This window comes from Acomys minous, assembly GCF_964271855.1.
Source record: "Acomys minous genome assembly, chromosome: 13".
Taxonomy (NCBI): Eukaryota; Metazoa; Chordata; class Mammalia; order Rodentia; family Muridae; genus Acomys; species Acomys minous.
This window is the reverse complement of record NC_140495.1, coordinates 13,957,242-13,976,858: the sequence shown is the minus strand read 5'-3', so window position 1 is coordinate 13,976,858 and position 19,617 is coordinate 13,957,242. Positions and strand designations below refer to the sequence as shown.

Here is a 19,617-nt window from a genome sequence, read left to right as displayed (position 1 = left end):
CCCAAAGGGCCCCGCAGGCCAACCAGCTCAGTGCCTGGTGGCCTGGAGCATCGGTGGGCGGACCAGGAATCCGCGGAACCTAGAATCCGGGCGGCATTGGCTCGGGGATAGCTGAGTCTGCGGTGGGCTTTGGCCCATAGTAAAGAAGCCCAGGTTAAATGGCTTGTGACCTAAAATATGCGGGGGAGGGGTGGGGGGGCTCATAGGCGGTCTGGAACCACGACTTGGAGGGGTGGGGGCGTGGCCACAGAAGTAGCGGAGCGGAGCCAACAAGTACTTGAGCAGTTGGGAGCAAAAGAAAGAGGCCCTCTCAGTTGGCGGGGCAAACTTTAAAAACTTTTAACTGCCTGATAGGGTGACTTTTAAGTCAAGCCACTTTCTTAACACGACAGCATTTTCTTGTAAACCACTAGCCAAGACAGCCCTAATCTAACGTAAAAGAACCACACCCTCTCTACAGGTCGCCTGTCCACCCTGGAGACCCCTTAGCAGCCTGGATTTGGTATGGCTGGGTCAGGTTCATGCACTGATTCATCCACCTAAAGACTGTGGAAAGCCAGGTACGTACGAGGCACGTTGAGTAGGATGGTGAGCAGAACAGATTCTTGCTTTCATGAATATGTACCCTCAGAGAGCCTTGAGAAAGTCTTGACTGCAGATATGAGTTGAGCGCAAATAGGCAAGTAGGAGATAAGCAGGGGAAGCACCACTTCATGAGGGCAAACAGGCCAGTGAGTAGGTGTCATCTACAGCCTTACAGTAGCACAGCCAGATGCCCTGTGAGTGTCAGGGGTGAAGGTCCTGCTTGGCTCGCAAGGGTTGAAAGGGCTGAGAGCTCAACACTGTGTGGTCCTTAATCCGGCTCTCTGATAACAGGGCCGAGATGACCTCCATCTTGCGAAGTCCTCAGGCTCTCCAGCTCACACTAGCCCTGATCAAGCCTGATGCAGTTGCCCACCCTCTGATTCTAGAGGTAAGAATGAACCCCAAGCCTCCACCGCACTCTTTCAGGTGACCCAGGACCACTTGTGGCAGCTAACAGCGCAGTCATGGGCTAGAGGCTGAGGTGGAGAAGCTAGGTGCATCGCCTTGGTTGCTCAGTATAGAAAGGCCTGAGTCTGATGTCTGGATCCCAGGTGGGGGAAGGAGAAAGCCAACTCTTTTTTTTTTTGTTTGTTTGTTTTGTTTTTGTTTTTCGAGACAAGGTCTCTCTGTGTTAGTCTTGGCTGTCCTGGACTCACTTTGTAGACTAGGCTGGCCTCGAACTCACAGATATCCGCCTACCTCTGCCTCCCGAGTGCTGGGATTACAGGCGGGTGCCACCACGTCTGGCTGAGAAAGCCAACTCTTGCATGTTGTCATCTGACCTACACATGTGCACATACATATAAATAAATTAATATAAACAGTTAAGAAATACCGGGTGGTGGTGGGCGCATGCCTTTAATCCCAGTACTTGGGAGGCAGAGGCAGGTGGATCGCTGTGAATTCGAGGCCAGCCTGGTCTACAGAGTCTAGGACAGCCAGAGCTGTTACACAGAGAAACCCTGTCTCGGGGGAAAAAAAAACAAAAAACAGTTAAGAAAGATGGGCATGGTGGCCCAGCTGTAATCCCAGCACTCACGAGGCAGAGATTATGAGTTGGAGGCCAGCCTGGTCTACAAAGAGAGTCCAGGACAGCCAGGGTTGTCTCGAAAAAACAAGAAACAAACAACAACAACAACAACAACAAGAAGTTAAGAAGGAAAGCTAGGGGCTCGAGAGATGGCTCAGAGGTTAAGAGCACTGTCTGCTTTTCCAAAGGTCCTGAGTTCAATTCCCAGCAACCACATGATGGCTTACAACCATCTATAATGAGATCTGGTGCCCTCTTCTGGCATTCAGGTGTAGATGCAGATAGAACACTATTCATAATAAATAAATAAACAAATAAATAGAAGAAAAAAATCGAAGAAGAAAAGCTAGGTGGGCATAAATGTGCATGCCTTTAGTCCTCCCAACACCCAGGAGGCAGAGGCAGGCTTGGTCTACAGAGTGAGTTACAGGATATCCAAGGCTGCCCAGAGAAAGCCTATCTCAGAAAAACAAAAAAAGACGAACTAAGAGCATGGACTCTGGCCTTAAGAAGACTGTACTAATAGAGAATTAGAGCATATCTAATATACAAGAAAAATTTGCATTATTTTATTTTATATGTGTGCTGGGGATTTGAATTCAAGTCCTCATGGAGGTACAGCAAATACCCTTATCCATTGAACCATTTTCCCAGCTCAATTTTTTGTTTGTTTGTTTTTGTTTTTTGTTTTTTTCAAGACAGGGTTTCTCTGTGATAGCCTTGGCTGTGTCCTCCTGGACTTGCTTTGTAGACCAGGCTGGACTCGAATTTACAGAGATTCGCCTGCCTCTTGCCTCCTGACTGCTGGGATTAAAGGCGTGCACCACTACCACCTGGCTTTTTTCTTTTATTTTGAAACAATGTTGTTGTGTAGCTGCAGATAGCATGGAACTCTCTATAAGCCAGGCTGGCCTAGAACTCAGAGATCTGCCTGCCTCTGCCTCCAGAGTGCTACAATTAAAGATGTGTTCCACTATGCCCAGCCCCAATTAAAAAAAACTCTAGTCTTATTCTCTCTGTGTATTATATTAGCTTATTAATTTAACTAATATATATTTAACTATATTAGTTTTAACATATATATACATACATACATACATATTAGTTTCTACATTCCAAATTTGATAGATTAAAGAACATTCATTTTGTGACCATTTAAATATATATACATATATATATATATATGTATATATATTTAACCTTCCATGTTTATTGTCTCACAGTTCCATAGTTTAGAGGTCCAGTAGGTTTATCTGGGTTATCTCCTGCTTAGGGTCTCCTGAGTCCAAAGACAAGATATGGACTGCCTGGGTGGTGGTGGTGAACTTCTTTAATCCCAGCACCTGGGAGGCAGAGGCAGGTGTATCTCTTGAGTTCAAGGCTAGTGTGGCCTACAGAGTGAGTTCCAGGACAGCCAGAGCCACACGGAGAGAACCTGTAGTGATGGTGGTGGGTGTAAAGAATGGGGATTTCCCGCCTCCAGGGTTGCTAAGGCTGCTGGTTTATGTGTGCTGTGTCCTCGCTGGCCTTCAGGCAGTTACACCTCTCAGTTTGCAGAGATAACCCTCATTCCTCACACATGTCTTGGAGGTCGCAATGGTGCAACTAATCCTTCACAGCTGTCTAACCTCTCTAGCCTTCAACCCTGGCCAGAGAAAACTGCTTTTAAAGGGTTTGTATGGCTTTTTATTACATTTGTTAGTTTTGTGGGGGGGGGGGGTTGTGTGTATAAGAGAAATGTGTGTGTCCAGGTCAGAGGTCAGCTTATGAAGCTGGTTCTTGACTTCCACCATGTGGGTCCTGGGGATTGAACTTGGGTCCTCAGGCTTGAGAGCAAGCGCCTTTACTCACTGAACCATCTTGCTGGCCCCTTTTGTGACTATTTAGTCCAACCAGGTGAACCTTCCTTTTAGCTAAAGCAGAATCAACTGATTAGTAACCTAAACTGTTTCTGAAAAATCCTTTTTGTTATATGATGTGACTTAGTCATATTTTTTCACACTCACAGACCTGAGGACAAGGGTGGAAGGCCTGAGCTGATGCTCAGAACCTGGAAATGGTTACTACCCTTACAAATGGTAGCGTGAACAAGATTGACTAGAAGGAGTCAGTACAGTAGTAGACAAAGGGCAGAATGACACAAAATATCAGTGAATCCCATACTTTGGAAATGCTCCTACTAAGAACTAGGCAGACACAAGCAAGGCATCATTTGGGACTCTCCTTGCTGTAAGGTTAGGAAGTCAGTAGGCTCCCTACGCTGTGTAGTACAGAGGAAATAGCAGGAGGAACAGGGCAGAACACTCTAGAATGGTAGGACTCAGGCCTCGAAAGACAAGCAAATGTTGATTAATGCCAGGAGATCAGAGGCAGGGCTGGCTGCCTGGGCTGCGGGACCAGAGAGAAGGGGTAGAGGGCAAGGACAGGGCAGCCCTGAGCAGAAGGCCAAAGCGCATGTACTTTGTTTCATTATAGAAACCTCCCGGAACCTTCTGACCAGAAAGGAACATGTAAATAAGTTGTACAGTTTTTAATCAAATGTGATGGTATAGTGCTGGAGAGATGGCTCAGAGGCTAAGAGCACTGGCTGCTCTTCCAAAGTCTTGAGTTCAATTCCCAGCAACCGCATGGTGGCTCACAACCATCTATAATGAGATCTGGTGCCCTCTTCTGGCCTGCAGGTGTACATGAAGGCAGAATACTGTATACATAATAAATATCTTTTTTTTTTAATGTGATGGTATAGAATGAAGGAGGAGAACAGGGGGACCATTAAAAAGACTTGTATGGGAGCCGGGCACGGTGGCGCATGCCTTTAATCCCAGCACTCGGGAGCCAGAGGCGGGCAGATTGCTATGAGTTCGAGGCCAGCCTGGTCTACAAAGTGAGTCCAGGACAGCCAAGGCTACACAGAGAAATCCTGTCTCAAAAAACAAAAACAAACAAACAGAGACTTGTATTCTGGGTAGTGGGGCCAAGGACATTGCTTCTTGTCCCCATGGACCCCAGGTTCATACTCTGGCTTGCCCTCCTCACTTCACCTTCTGACCACTGCTTCCATCAGCTTTCTGCCACTGGGCCATACTTAAAAGAGGGAAGCTTCATTTGTTTCAAGGGTTCACAGGTTTTAGTCCAAGCTGCTTGGTCCTGTCTCTTTGGGCCTGTGTTAAGGTTGAACACTGTGGAGAGAAATGCTCACAGCATGGACCAGGGTGTGAAGACTGTCACGCACACTCCTGATGACACTTCCTTCAGGAAGGCCCACCTCCACATGAGCTGGCGGGGGAGGGGTGGGGGGGGGGTTTCAGTATCTAAAGCACAACTTGTGACAACGGAGCAGACCTTGAAGTGGTCCTCCGGACAGCTTGAGTCCTGGTTGATGTTCATGTCTGGGATGCTTGGGTCTCCAGGCTGTTCACCAGCAGATTCTGAGCAACAAGTTCCTCATTGTACGAACGAGAGAGCTACAATGGAAAAAGGAAGACTGCCGGAGGTTTTACCGAGAGCATGAAGGTAAGGTCAGGAGCCTGCATCTACACACCCTGTGTGTGAGTGTGTGTGTGTGTGTTTGTGAGTGTGCATGTGAGGTGCACATGTGTACATATATAGGCAAGAGGAAAACCTTAGTTGATAGTCACAGGCACCATTCACTTTTTTCCTTCCACCAGGGTCCCATCATTGGCCTAGGGCTGGCTGGTCACTGAGCCTCAAGTGCCCATCTGCCTCGAGCACTGGGTGTGCACATGTATGCCACCATGCCTGGCATTGTGTGTGTTCTGGAGTCATCCTCATGCAACGCAGGCCTTTTAGCAGTGGAGCCATCTCCCCAGACTGTGCTCTTGTGTGTGTGTGGTTTTGGCTTTTTGTTTTCTGTTTTTGTTGTTGTTGTTTTTGTTTTTTCAAGAAAGGATCTCTCTGTGTAGCCTTGGCTGTCCTGGACTTGCTCTGTAGACCAGCCTGGCCTTGAACTCACAGCAATATGCCTGCCTCTGCCTCTCGAGTGCTGGGATTAAAAGCATGCGCCACCATGCCCAACTGTGGGTTTTTTGTTGCTGTTGTTTTGTTTTTGTTTGTTTTTTCTGCACAGACTTCTCATGATAATCAGTATTTTTTTTAATTTTAATTTTATGTGCATTTGTGTTTTGCCTGCATGTGCCTGTGTGAGGTGTCAGATCCCCTGGAACTGGAGTTACAGACAGTTGTGAGCTACCATGTGAGTGCTGGGAATTGAACCTGGGTCCTCTGGAAGAGCAGCCAGTTCTTTTAACCCCTGAGCCATCTCTCCAGCCCCGATAATCTTTTTCTTTTCTTTTCCTGGAAGAGAGTGCCTGGATAGTCCGAATCAGAAATTTAATATAATGTCTTGGCAAAATCAGTAATTAACACTGAGGGAACATTTATCTTGTCAAGTGCTTTGCCTGTGCTCATTATTTCAGTTAATTTTCTCAAATTTAGAAAAGAGAGTGGCAGCCAGGTGTGGTGGCGCACGCCTTTAATGCCAGCACTCAGGAGGCAGAAGCAGGCGGATCCCTGTGAGTTCGAGGCCAGCCTGGTCTATAAAGTGAGTCCAGGGAGACTAGAAAGATGGCTCAGCGGTTAGGAGCACTGACTGCACTTCCAAAGGACCCAGGTTCAATTCCCAGCACCCACATGGCAGCTCACAACTGTCTTTAACTCCAAGATCTGACACCCTCACCCAGACATACATGCAGGCAAAATACCAATGCACATTTAAAAGAAAAAGAAAAAAAAGAATCCAAGTCAGCCAGGGCTATTACACAGAGAAACCCTGTCTCGGGGGGGTGGGGGGGTGGGGGGGGTGGGGGGGTGGGGGGGGTGGGGGGGTGGGGGGGTGGGGGGGGATGGGGGGGAGAAGAAAAGGAGGTGCTAGGTGGTGTACTAGATACTACCCCACTGCTCTTCGCTGGCACTGTATTCAACTAAAGAAAAATGGGAAAAAAACAGGGGTTTTTGGTTTGTTTTTTGGTTTTGTGGGGGTTCTTCTTGTTGTTTTGATTTTTGAGAAAGGATTCTCTGTGTAGTCCTGGCTGTCCTGGGACTCAGCTGTAGACAAGGAGGAATCCACCTGCCTCTGCCTCTGCCTCCCAGTGTTGGGACTAAAGGTGTGCGCCAGTACTTCCTGGCAGGAGTTTGCTTTTTTGAGGCAGGGTCTCACTGTATAGCCTTGGAACTTACTCTGTAGACCAGGCTAGCCTCAAACTCACAGAGCTCTGCTTCCTAAATGCTGAGGTTAAAGGTGTGTACAACATAGGTGGCCTCAAGAAAATCTTTTTTTTTTTTTAGAAAATAATGTACAGCACTCAGGAGGCAGTAGCAGGTGGATCTCTCTAAAAAGATAAAATAAAATTTCCCAGGCCGGGTGTGGTGGCGTATGCCTTTAATTTCAGCACTCAGGAAGCAGAGGCAGTAGGATCACTGTGAGTTCGAGGCTAGCCTGGTCTACAAAGTGAGTCTAGGACAGCCAAGGCTACACAGAGAAACCCTGTCTCAAAAAAAAAAAAAATTTCCCCAAATCATAACAAGTTGATGTTGTTATTATGATGACACAAAATTTGGAAGACACACTAGGGAAATTAACAACTCAACCAAACCTGTCCAGATTGTACGTGGCAGAATCTAGAGCCACACTCAGAGTGCCAGGCGCCGAGGTCCTTGTCATCTCCCTGTGAGCAGTGTGGTCTCACAGGTAGCGCAGTGAGAGCCGTCTCCTGGGCACCCGGGTCTTCATGAAGCTGCTCTTCTTTGCAGGGCGTTTCTTCTATCAGCGGCTGGTGGAGTTCATGGCCAGGTACTTGTAATGTTGGTCCTAAATCTCCATGTGCTAGGGCATACCTCCTCTTCCCTGTGAACACACGTGTCACTCTCACCACTTTTTTTTTTCCGAGACAGGGTTTCCTTGTGTAGCCTTGGCTGTCCTGGACTCACTTTGTAGACCAGGCTGGCCTCGAACTCACATTGATCCGCCTGCCTCTGCCTCCCGAGTGCTGGGATTAAAGGCGTGCGCCACCACGCCCGGCCCATCTCACCACTTTTTTTATTTGCTTGTTTGTTTTTGTTTTTGTGGGGGTTTTTTTGTTTTGTTTTGTTGAGACAGGGTTTCCCTGGCTGTCCTGGACACAAAGTGTAGACCAGGCTGGGTTCAAACTCACAAAGATCTGCCTGCTTCTGCCTCCCAGATTACTGGGATTACAGGTGTGCGCCAGCTCACTTACCATTTTTTTTTTCCATTTAAAGATTTATTTATTTATTATGTATACAGTATTCTGCCGGAATGTATGCCTGCATGCCAGAAGAGAGCACTATATCTCATTATAAATGGCTGTGAACCAGCAGGCAGTTCCTGGGAATTGAACTCAGGACCTTTGGAAGAGCAGGCAGTGCTCTTAACCTCTGAGCCATCTCTCCAGTCCCTCACCACTTTTTAAAGTTTTTTTTTTTTCAGGACAGCCCTGGCTGTCCTGGACTTGCTTTGTAGGCCACATTGGCCTTGAACTCACAGAGATCTACCTCCCTCTACCTCCCCAGTGCTGGGATCAAAGGTGTGTGCCACCACGCCCAGCTCACTTTAAAGATGTTATCACTGTCGAGTCTAAAGAGACAGGACTGAGCTACACTGACCTGGCAGGCACCTGTCCTGTGTTTGCTGGACCAGTGGCTGTGGTGGAGGACTGTTGAATACTGCTTAGAAATTCTACTGATCACGTCTTGCACATCAGTAGCCGGCCTCTACCCATCACTTTCTCCTTAAAGCAGCATCAGCACCCGCTAGAAGGGCAAGGAGACGCTCTGAATGTACAGTTCGTATGTCTCCTTGCCCTGCTTACAAACATGTACTAGACCAGTGGGTCTGATCCCTTCCTTTATTCTCAGTGGGCCAATCCGAGCCTACATCCTTGCCCACAAAGATGCCATCCAGCTTTGGAGGACACTGATGGGACCCACCAGAGTATTTCGAGCACGCCACGTGGCCCCAGATTCAATTCGTGGGAGTTTGGGACTCACTGACACCCGAAATACTACCCACGGCTCAGGTGAGTTAGAACTCCTCATCCACAGCCACAGATGAAGGACGCCTCAGGGCAGGTGAGTTGGCCATGTAGTGAGATTGCCAGCCAGGGCCTTCCACTGAGCTGTGTTCCATATATGTCTGGCTCTTTATAGCTCTCTGGGCCGTGTGGCTTGTGAGCTTGCTGTATATGCCCCAGGATTGAGGCGTTCAGGTTTCTGACCCTGGTGGTGTGTCTCACTCGCCCCATACCCACTCCCTGAGAGAACTCCTTTTCTCAATTGTCTCTCTTTCCGAGACGTGGTCTTGCTTTGTTTCCTAGATGGGTCCCCATATTGCAGTCCTCCTGCCTCAGCCTCCTAAGCAGCTCTTCTCCTCCTTTCCTCTTCTCATAGACTCCGTGGTTTCCGCCAGCAGAGAGATTGCAGCTTTCTTCCCTGACTTCAGTGAGCAGCGCTGGTATGAGGAGGAGGAACCCCAGCTGCGCTGTGGCCCTGTGCGCTACAGTCCAGAGGAAGGCATCCACTGTGCAGCTGAAGCAGGAGGCCCCAGACCAGCCCGGTAAAGCCCTGGCAGTCCCTGAGGACAGGGCACAGTGTTCAGCTTTTTCTCTTAGGGTCAGGGAAGGTGCGCTGAAGGCACTGTCTGTGCTGGGCCCCACCACCTGCCCGAAGATCTAGCAAACTGCTGCTCAGCTGCTAAGGGCTAGCTGTGTATATCTACCTCTTCCGTGGGTCGTCACGGAGATTTGGGAAGGATGGTGACTCCTCTTTTTGCAAAGTACTGTCATCCTTCCTCAAGAAGGAGCCTGCCTGTTGACCAAAAAAAATGCAGTGCCTATGCAACCTGGCTTCCTTAATAAATTCTGTGCCACCCGGTCCTCCAGGCTGGCAGTTCTCCTGTACGGGCTTTCTCTTTGTCCTTCATTGGAGTCACTGCATCTGGTGAAGCCAGGGGTCGGCCCAGTGCTAACTGAAGATAGAATGGTATAAGAATCTACCACTGGGCGTGGTGGTGCACGCCTTTAATCCCAGCACTCACAAGGCAAAGGCAGGCTGATTGCTGTGAGTTCGAGGCCAGCCTGGTCTATAAAGAGTCCAGGACAGCCAAGGCTACACAAAGAAATCCTGTCTCAAAAAAAAAAAAAAAAAAAAACCTTTCAGTGGGTTGATTATGTAGCACATGAGAGCACCCACTTACTAAGTGAGTGTGGACTCAAAGCCATGCTGTGCACCTAGACATAGGGCTGTGTCCTGAAGGAAGAGGTACTTTTTCTTTGAACCAAGGTACCTCTTCCCAGTGGAGGCACATTTTAATGAGCCTGGGTAATAAGCTAGTATTTCTGATTTCCACAAAGGTACTGTACTAATGGTAGTTACGCCTCCACTATAACCTGTAGTACTTTGCTGCGTTACGGACGTCAATGCCCTAAAACAGCAGGAATTGTTTCCATGTATCTGCCAGCTGACAGCTTCCATTGTTTTCACCCAGACTCACTAGTGCAGCTATATTCATCTGGTGAATTGATTATGGTTGTTCATGCTGAGCTGCTCAACACAAGTTACTCCAGGTGCCCAGAGGGCAGGCCCTATTCTAGTTCATGAAGCTTTGCTTATATCTGAGTTGTAGGATAAGGATTCTGGGATGTGGTGGCACATGCCTTTAGTGCCAGCACTCAAAAGGTAAGTGGATCTCTGTGAGTTCAAAGCCAGCCTGGTCTACATAAAAAAATAAAGGCTAGAGGTTCTGCAGTGAGAGTCACCTCTAAGGCCTGATGTCCATATCTGAGGTTCAAATCCAGGACAAAAGCCTAGGTCCAAGCAATACATCCAGGTCTGAGATCTGGACACACTGCTAAAAGCTAAGGTCTAGATCTAACATCAAGCCAACCATTCTAGACCATTCCATTTCAACACACATGTACAGCTCCAAGCCCAAATTCCTAATTGACATATTATATACAAGCCAATATCCAAAGATAAAACTTCACAGCCAGGGGTGGTGGCACATGCCTTTAATCCCAGCACTGGGAAGGCAGAGGCAGGTGGATCACTGTGAGTTCCAGGACAGCCAGAGCTACACAGAGAAACTTGTCTTGGAAAACCACAAACAAAGATATAACTTCACAACAGTTGTGGCTTAAATTGTACTTCCTACCCAGTTTATAAGTTGAATTTCCAACTCTAGTCATTTCGGAACATGAGTTCACTTGGAAGCAGTCATTACAGACATGATTAGGTATTGCCCCCCTCAGTAAATAAATGTAATTTAAAATTTAAGATTACTTTAAAGCAATTTAAAAATATTCTTCAGAATAAATATATGAACATAACCGAATACCACCACCAGACAAAACAAGATAAAAGAAAGAGCAAATCAGATTGTCCAGTTAGAAGCAAATTCAAATAGATGAATCTACACTGAAACAAATGAAGAGAGCAGGTTAGAACTCAAATGCGATGAGGCCAGTTCAGGATAGGCGCAGCCAGATACAGGGAACAAATAAAAACTATTGGATTCAGCCGTGGTGGCGCACGCCTTTAATCCCAGCACTCGGGAGGCAGAGGCAGGCAGATCGCTGTGAGTTCGAGGCCAGCCTGGTCTACAAAGCGAGTCCAGGACAGCCAAGGCTACACAGAGAAACCCTGTCTCGAAAAACAAAAAACAAAAAACAAAAACAAAATCTATTGGATTCAGAGTTGTGTGAAATGGAAACAGACCTTGGAAGAGTTTGTGACAGGCACTGAGGATAAGACCCTTAGTCAAGAACCCAGCCGTGCGTAACTCCCCACTCCCTAATAGAGAGTGGTCAGTAATGGGGCGTGGGTGATGGTTTGTGTCCTGGTTGTATTGCACTTTTCTGTTGGAGTGAGTTTGCCTTGGCTTCCTCTTTCTAAGCCTACTGGCACAGCATCTTCTGTGACTCTTCAGAGGAATATCTGCATGAAGTTCAGCTCCGGGAACTGGTGACTCCTGGTGTTGACTACGGGAAGGGTTACAGAAAGGATCCCGTCGTGGCTGTGTGCCAGCAGGACCAAGAGCGGGGCTGGACACTAAGCCCAAGCTAACCAGATGGAGTCAGTGGTCACCCATAGATGCCATGAGCCTACTGGGCACAGGATGTCAACCAAGCTTCAGGCTCGGGGAAACTATCTGGAGGCTGTGGCTAGAGTCACAGACCTCAGAGGCATGGACTTCCTATTCCCTTGAGCTCTTTGGTCCCAGAGAACTGAACCCCCACAGTTGTCCTCTGACCTCCACACATGTGCTGTAGTGTGCAAGTATGTGCAGGCATGCTCGCACACACAATGAATGATAAACAATCTCGAAAAAAGAAAAAAAAACACTATGAGGGGTTGAGGCTGAAGAGATGGCCCAGGGGTTAGGAGCACTGGCTGCTCTTTCAGAGGACCTGGGCTCAATTCCCAGCATCCACATAGCAGCCTCCACAGTTAGAGACTAAAATGAATACACAAGCCATTGAGAAGGTTCCTTCACCAAGTTTATTATTTTGGGGATCTAGAAACAAGCCGAGGCAGGCCTAATTCTCTGTCTCAGGTTGACCTTTCTGGAAAAGATCCTTAATTTTCTGGCCAATTTTCTTAAGCTTTTCACCAATCTTCTGCCCACCTTTTTGAAGGAGTCCACCCAGCTTGGCAGCTTTCTTGGCTACTTTCTTGGCAATTTTCTTGAAGAACTTCTGGGGTTGTGCACCATTCTATTTACCAGGAAGAAACGGGTTCTTGGTGGGGCTGGTCCCACGGGCGCCCAAGATACTTCCCCACCTAAGACCACACTTCTGGCCTCTGGACCCTATTTCAGCCTTTGAGCCATGTAGCTGGATCCTTAACCCCAATAAAAGCTGAAAACACTGGGGCCTGGATATGGCAAGGGGCTCCCTAGGGTCTGAGAGTGAACCCCCTAAGAGAATGCTCCCAGCTTTAGCAGGATCCAGAATATCTAGGTAAGGTCCTTACCTTGAAGTCCTAAAAATCTACATCCCTAACAAGTTGCTATGTAGCCATGTCTGGCCTGGAACTCACATAGACAAGGCTGGACCTCAAGCCCATAGAGATCCTCCTGCATTTGCCTCCCCGGTTAGCCAAACTTTGAGGTTATTTCTCTAAGGGATGATAGAACCAGTGCTGGAGTTGAAGTTTAGGTGCAAGGGAGGAGCCAAGAGGATGAAGAGGAGTTTGCTTTGCTCTGGGTAGGAATAGGGACCAACCCATGTCCCATCCCTCACCACCTGCTGCATCCCACTCACCTCACTGCAATCGATGTCAAAAGCATCTGTGGCCTGGTCCAGGGTGACTGTGCCCGTACACTGCTTCACCAGCTGAGAAGGGGAAGCCCAAGATCAAAGTAGAATCCGTTCGCTAACCCCTAAGCCCTAGGCCACCTCATGGAAAGATTCCTTCGGGATTTGTCTAGTTCCTCAGGAGTCATGTGCCAACCACCCTGCCCTCTGCCTTACCCCCTGATCCTTGAAGTCACATTGCTCAGGTAGCTGCTGCGATGCCTTGTCACACTCTGTCTCCTTCACTCGGAACCTCACATACTTCGCCGTACTTGGGTCCTCATCCTGGTTAGGAGAGAAAGTAGGGACACTTGTCTCAAGCTCAGTCTCAATCTCAAAGACCAGTCTCCAGACATGCACTAACAGGGTGGCCTTCCGGCACTGCATGCTAGGTGCTGAAAGAGGGCCTAGTGCTGAGGTACAGAGCCTCTTCCTTCTCCTACACACAGACAGTGAGTGGGAACAGCCCTCAGGCAGCTGTAATGAAGAACACCTCCTCTTCTGGAAATAGGGAACCCAGGGCCTCCTTAGGACCTCAAGGCTGGGTAGTCCTTCACTGGGTATGGGACAAACTTAGAGCAAAGGAAGCCAAAGCCTGGGGCCAATGATTGCACCCTCGTCCTTGGAATGGAGGCCCAGACATCACTGAACGAGGTCAAGGGTGCTTCTGCCAGGTATTCCAAGGCTGAGAGCTGGTATTCTGGAAGGAGACACAGATCTAGGGAGACTCCCGGGAAAGGAGAGGCCACACTAAAAGGAGGAGGTGCCTTGGACTAGAGCTTGCTCTCCCCCCCCCCCAGCCCCCTGCCTCACCTCTGCGGGCAGAGACTGCAGGTCCAGGAGGCGGTAGAGGTTGGTGTCGGAGGACTGCTGGTTGAAGCCATCCACAGCGCGGAGCACTGCCTCCTTGTAGCTGGGGGTCTGGGCGATGGCTGGAGGCAACTCCAGGCCCAGGAGCAGCAGCAGTGAAAGTGAGCACCGCAGGGAGAGGATGTCCTTCCGGGTTTGCATGGTCCCCAAGATTGCCTCCTCCCGGCCTTGAGAGCCTCCTTTATGCTTATCCTGAGGCGGATGCAGAGCCTAAGCAGAAACCTTCCTGACCCACCCTGCCTGTGTGTTGGGCGTGTGGGGCTGGAGCTTGCTTCACACTCATTGCCTCACGAGACCCTGGGCAGTGAGTGAAGTCGGCCTGACATGCCAAATGAAGAAATAATTTCCCCATCTTCCTGAGATGGGCCCTAGGGGGACTGTCATATCCAGGATTGCTCAACGGGGTAAAAATCCCAAGAAAGAAAGAGAGCCAGTGACTACCCCGAGCTGTGTGTTCCTTAGGAATGAGCAGTGTTCACTGCTAAGTCTCCAGCTCTAGGCACTGTCTGACTCCCAGTGGACACTTGATGGAAAAGTGACAGTGACCATCCCACCCAGAAATACAAACTTCCAAGGGAGAAGTTGCCCCTGCCATTCAAGGCCTTAACACCTTGCTCTGTGGATGCAGTCCTCGGAGCATGGGAGGGGTTGGAAGCACAATAAACACTGTTCCTCCCTAGACCCTGCTTCTGTTTCTGCCTTGGGTGCCTTCCATGATATATGGTTAAGGGGGCTGGAGAGATGGCTCGGAGGTTAAGAGCACTGGCTGCTGCTCTTCAGAGACCCTGGTTCAATTCCCAGCACCCATATGGCGGCTCAAGAGTGTAACTCCAGTTCTAGGAGATCCGACACCCTCACACAGACATACACGCAGGCAAAACACCAATGCCCGTTCAAAAAAAAAAAGGAGGCATGACAGATGGGTAACTATAAGATGATAGGTAGGCATGGTGGGCATGGTGGCGCACGCCTTTAATCACAGAACTCAGGAGGCAGAGGCAGGCGGATCGCTGTGAGTTCGAGGCCAGCCAGGTCTACAAAGCGTCCAGGACAGCCAAGGCTACACAGAGAGACCCTGTCTTGAAAAACAAACAAAAACAAAAAAACTATAAGATGAAATAACCTTTTCTCCCCAGTTACTTTTAGTCATGGTGTTTGTCACAGCAACAGAAAAGCAAACTAGAAAACCATTTATTTGACAGGTGGGTTTTTGTTTTGGTTTGGCTTTTGGTTTTTCGAAACAGAGTTTCTCTGTGTAACCTTGGTTGTCCTGGACTCGCTTTGTAGACTAGGCTGGCCTCGAACTCACAGTGATCCACCTGCCTCTACCTCCTGAGTTCTGAGATTAAGGGCGTGCACCACAACCATCTGGTGCACCAAAAATTACTTTTTAAAGACTTTTTTTTTTATTTTATGCATATGAACGTTTGTTAACACACATACTAGCACTCACACATGTACTCACACATGCATGCATGTAAATGTGCACCACAGAGCCTACAGAAGAGGGAATCAAGTTCCCTGGAACTAGGGTTACAGACATATAACTGCTACAGACATCTGCTGTGTGGGTACTGGAAACTGAACCCGGGCTGTCTGCAGGAACAGAATGCCCTCTTTTATTTCTTTATTTATTTATTTAGTACAGTATTCTGTTTGCCTGCCAGAAGAGGGCACTATATCTCATTATAGATGGCTGTGAGCCACCATGTGGTTGCTGGGAATTGAACTCAGGACCTTTGGAAGAGCAGTCAGTGTTCTTAACTTCTAATCCATCTCTCCAGCCCTCAGAATGCACTCTTAACTACTGAATCATCTCTCCAGCCCCATAAAACATTTTAGAAAATAATAAATCACAGGAGGCTGGAGAGATGGCTCAGCAGTTAAAAGGCTGGGCTGTTCTTCCAGAGGATGCAGGTTCAGCTCCCAGGACACACATGGCAGCTCACGACTATGTGTGACTCTAGTTCCTAGGGATCTGTTGACCTCTTTCCACGGGCACTGTATACACACGATGTACTGACAAACACGGTGCATAGATATACATGCATGCAGCCAAAACACCCATACACATTTTTTTTTTTTACATCACAAGGCCTGAAAAATGGCTCAGCAGGGAAAGAGACTCACTTCAAAGCCTGGGACCCTCCAGGGGATGGAGGGATGGCTCAGTGGTTAAGAGGAATTCCCAGCATCCACATGGTGGCTCACAAGCACCTATACTGGGATCTGATGCCCTCTTCTGGCCTGCAGGTGTACATGCAAATAGAGCACTCAGACATAAAACAAATACGTAAGATGTTTTTTTCAAAAGTTGTCCTCTGACCTCCGCACTTACACTATGGCATACATGGACATATTGGGGACACACACACATTCAAATAAATAAATTAATGTAGTTGGTGGGTGTGTGTGTGTTGGTTTTTTGAGACAGGGTTTCTCTGTGTAGCCTTGGCTGTTCTGGAACTCATTCTGCAGACCAGAGTGGCCTCGAACTCACAGAGATCCTCCTGCCTCTGCCTTCTGAGTGTGGGGACCACAGGCATGTGCCACCACTGCCCAGCTAATGTAGTTTTAAAATTACAATAAACTATAAGTATAAGAGAAGCAGTTATTTGGAGCATCAAGACAGGGACTCTGGATTTTCCTTCTTTCTTTCTTTCTTTCTTTCTTTCTTTCTTCCTTCCTTCCTTCCTTCCTGCCTTTCTTTCTTTCATTTTTGTTTTTCAAGACAGGGTTTTTCTGTGTAACCCTGGCTGTCCTGGACTTGCTCTGTAGACCAGGCTGGTCTTGAACTCACAGCGATCCACCTGCCTCTGCCTCCCTGATTACTAGGATCACATGTGTGGGCCACACAGCACCTGACTTGGGTTTTCTATAAAGCTAGTATCAGTGCTTTTAGAATTGACAGTTCTGAGCCAGGCGTGGTGGCGCATGCCTTTAATCCCAGCACTCCCAAGGCAGAGGCAGGTGGATTGATGTGAGCTCAAGGTCAGCCTGGTATACAAAGCCAGGGCAGCCAAGGCTACTCAGAGAAACCCTGTCTCAAAAAACAAAAACAAAAAAGAATTGACAGTACTGTACTCTGCTACACAGTGTATAGGGTGTGTTAAAGTGTACAGTGCATACCCTGGAGAGAGCATGGGCCAAGGCAAAGGACAGAGTCCACGAGGCAGACTCTGGTCGCAGCTCCTCAGTGGACTGACCATGTTATGTGCCTGTGAGGTCTGAAATAACTCCTGGCTTCAAATGCTGTGAGGCCTTCAGGGGCTTAGACAGGACACCAGGGAGGGAGGCAGCTTGGTTGACTGCTGCTGATTGCACACTCGGCCTGAGAGGAGGAAGGAGAAATGGGCTCTGTGCAACCTGGTTTCAAGGTGCAGATGTTGCTCCAGCGCGGCCTCTTGGTCAAGCAGGCCTTGCACATCAGGCCTTTTATAGCAGCAGAGAAAGGGACAATCCAAGGACATCAGGACCCATACTGTTTGGCTGGCTCCTTCACTTTCCTTATTGGCTTCTAGACCTCCATATTGATGCTTTCTTTTTCTTTTTTATTTGGGGGGGGGGGGTATGATCACCATCACAAACTGCCTGAGGGGAAAAAATGAAGACAGGAAAGATTTGATTTATTCTTGCTTTCAGCCCATCATGTGGGGAAGGCTTGGCAGAAAGCAATTCACTTCAAGGTAGCCAGGAAGCAGAGAAAGGGAAGGAGGGATGGAAGGGGGGGAGGGAGACACACTATGGCTTCCTCCTTTTTTAGTTGTGTATGTACATTATGTATAGGGGTTATGTGAACCCATATGGAGGGCAGAGGGCAACTTCTACCAGGCGGGTTCCAGGAATCTAATTCAGGTCCTCGCCCTTGATGACAAGAACCCTTAGCTGCTGAGCCGTCTCCCAGCCCAGACCCCTCAGTCTACAGGATAGCACCTTACAGGGGCTCCCTGTTCACTCAGTCCTTCCTGGAAGCTCTCTCACAAACATCCCCCGAGATATGTTTTACTAACTCACGGGCTTTTTAATGCAGTTATCTGGGCCCTCAGGAGCAATCTTCTCAAGCCAAGCATTGTGGCACATACCTGTGATTCCAGCACTGGGGAGGTGGACATAGGAGGATCTGGAATTCAAGGTCCTCTTCAGCTAACAGGGGCTAGCTCAAGGCCAGCCTGATCTATAAGAAGCCTTTTGAAAGAAGTCAAGCATACCTGTAATCCCAGCACTCAGGGAGACAGAGGCAGGTGGATGACTGTGAGTTCGAGGTCAGCCTGGTCTGACTGCTTATTTTAAAGTTTATCAGTTGCAGCAGGGCAGGGCGTGGTGGCGCATGCCTTTAATCCCAGCACTCAGGAGGCATAGGCAGGTGGGTTAGCTGTGAGTTTGAGGCCAGCCTGGTCTACAAAGCGAGTCTAGGACAGCCAAGGCTACACAGAGACCCTGTCTTGAAAAACAAAAACAAAGCTTATCAGTTGCATGGTTTTACAGTCAAGCTAAACTGTTAGTAATTCTCTCCTCTAAAACTCTCTGGGTGAGTGGGGACAGCCTAGCCGAGTTTGTGCAGAGGGGCACAGCTGGACTAGAGGTCTTAGCAGGCATCTAGTATTTTCTGTTCATTTGCAGCTGGACCTAAGCTGACTAGAAGCATCACTGAAAATGAATCATTGGGCCGGACTTGGTGGTGCATGCCTGTAATCCCAGCACGCAGGTGGATCACTGTGAGTTTGAGGCCAGCTTGGTCTACAAAGTGAGTCCAGGACAGCCAAGGCTATGCAGAGAAACCTTGTCTCAGAGAAAAAAAAAAGGCAAACAAAAAAAGAAATCACAGTCCTAAAATGAGTCCAGGACAGCTAAGACAATCCAGTCCAAGAGAAACCCTGTCTCGAAAAGCAAAAACAACAACAACAAAAGAATACAAAGGGCCTGAAGAGATGGCTCAGCAGTTAAGAGCAGTGGCTGTTCTTCCAAAGGCCCTGAGTTCAATTCCTAGCAACCACATGGTGGTTTACAACCATCTATTAATGGAATCTGATGCCTTCTTCTAGCCTGCAGGCACACATGCAATAGAGTGCTTATATACATAAATAAATCTTTTTTAAAAAGAAGACAAGGGGCTGGAGAGATGGCTCAGTGGTTAAGAGTGTTGCCTCCTCTTCCAAAGGTCCTGAGTTCAATTCCCAGCAACCACAAGGTCGCTCACAACCATCTATAATGAGATCTGATGCCCTCTTCTGGCCTGCGGGGGTATAAGCAGGCAGAGCACTGATACATAATAAATAAATCTTTGAAAAATAAAAAAATAAAAAAAAGAGGCCAGCCTGGTCTACAAAGTGAGTCCAGGATGGCCAAGGCTACACAGAGAAACCCTGTCTCGAAAAACCGAAAAAGAAGACAAAGGGGCAGGTCATGGGCTCTGACTCCGCCCCCACCTTGCCATCCCCCTTTCTCTCCCACAAAGCACCTCATTGAATGTGAACATTTGTCAACTAGCTATGGACAGATGAAGAAACAGAGTGGGTACGGGGACAGGAGGGAGCCCCAGGAAGCCATGTCAAGGCCCAAAGATTGAGAAAGGTGAGAACACAGTGAAGACACACCAAGCCCAGTTTCCTGCTCCTCCTTGCCCCAGCACGTGTCCTGCTTCTGAGTGCCTTGCGGAGCAGGGGCTTAGCCCCCCAGTAGAGGCTGTAATTCAGTGCTTTGCTGCTTCTCCAGATTTCAGGAGACCCCCCGCCCCCCCCCAAAAAAAACCTGCAAGACAACTCAGCCCTTGATGGATGTGGTACTCACATCTGTAATCTCGGCCTG

The 19,617-nt window shown here is 48.4% G+C and overlaps 2 protein-coding genes across 4 annotated transcripts; one reads left to right on the top strand and one right to left on the bottom strand.

Annotated features, from left to right (window-relative positions):
• The first annotated feature begins 18 nt into the window (after nt 1-18).
• On the top strand, nt 19-9,546 carry NME6 (NME/NM23 nucleoside diphosphate kinase 6). Of its 3 annotated transcripts, none has more exons than XM_084752347.1 (7): nt 19-153; nt 461-560; nt 877-973; nt 5,026-5,128; nt 7,385-7,424; nt 8,507-8,667; nt 9,038-9,546. In XM_084752347.1, exons 3-7 carry the CDS (start codon nt 884-886, stop codon nt 9,205-9,207), a joined length of 564 nt encoding a protein of 187 aa, XP_084608473.1. In that variant the 5' UTR covers nt 19-153; nt 461-560; nt 877-883; the 3' UTR covers nt 9,208-9,546. The 3 variants fall into 3 exon arrangements, with proteins under 3 accessions (XP_084608473.1, XP_084608474.1, XP_084608475.1); XM_084752348.1 differs by having other exon boundaries at nt 874-973; XM_084752349.1 differs by lacking the exon at nt 877-973.
• A 2,585-nt stretch (nt 9,547-12,131) lies between these two features.
• CAMP (cathelicidin antimicrobial peptide) lies at nt 12,132-14,077 on the bottom strand. Its single transcript, XM_084753178.1, has 4 exons — nt 13,756-14,077; nt 13,120-13,227; nt 12,910-12,981; nt 12,132-12,360 (listed from the first exon to the last, which is right to left on the bottom strand). The coding sequence occupies exons 1-4, from the start codon at nt 13,951-13,953 to the stop codon at nt 12,184-12,186; spliced, it is 555 nt and encodes a 184-aa protein (XP_084609304.1). The 5' UTR covers nt 13,954-14,077; the 3' UTR covers nt 12,132-12,183.
• Nucleotides 14,078-19,617: the final 5,540 nt, after the last annotated feature.

Excerpts from the sequence above, each read along its gene's own strand:
- NME6 (XM_084752347.1), top strand. The coding sequence starts at position 884 with ATGACCTCCATCTTGCGAAGTCCTCAGGCTCTCCAGCTCACACTAGCC. Across the intron at positions 974-5,025 it reads CCCACCCTCTGATTCTAGAG|GCTGTTCACCAGCAGATTCT; the intron begins GTAAGAATGAAC and ends TTGGGTCTCCAG. Across the intron at positions 5,129-7,384 it reads GTTTTACCGAGAGCATGAAG|GGCGTTTCTTCTATCAGCGG; the intron begins GTAAGGTCAGGA and ends TCTTCTTTGCAG.
- CAMP (XM_084753178.1), bottom strand. The coding sequence starts at position 13,953 with ATGCAAACCCGGAAGGACATCCTCTCCCTGCGGTGCTCACTTTCACTG. Across the intron at positions 13,228-13,755 it reads TGCAGTCTCTGCCCGCAGAG|GATGAGGACCCAAGTACGGC; the intron begins GTGAGGCAGGGG and ends TCTCCTAACCAG. Across the intron at positions 12,361-12,909 it reads TTGACATCGATTGCAGTGAG|AATGGTGCACAACCCCAGAA; the intron begins GTGAGTGGGATG and ends CCTGGTAAATAG.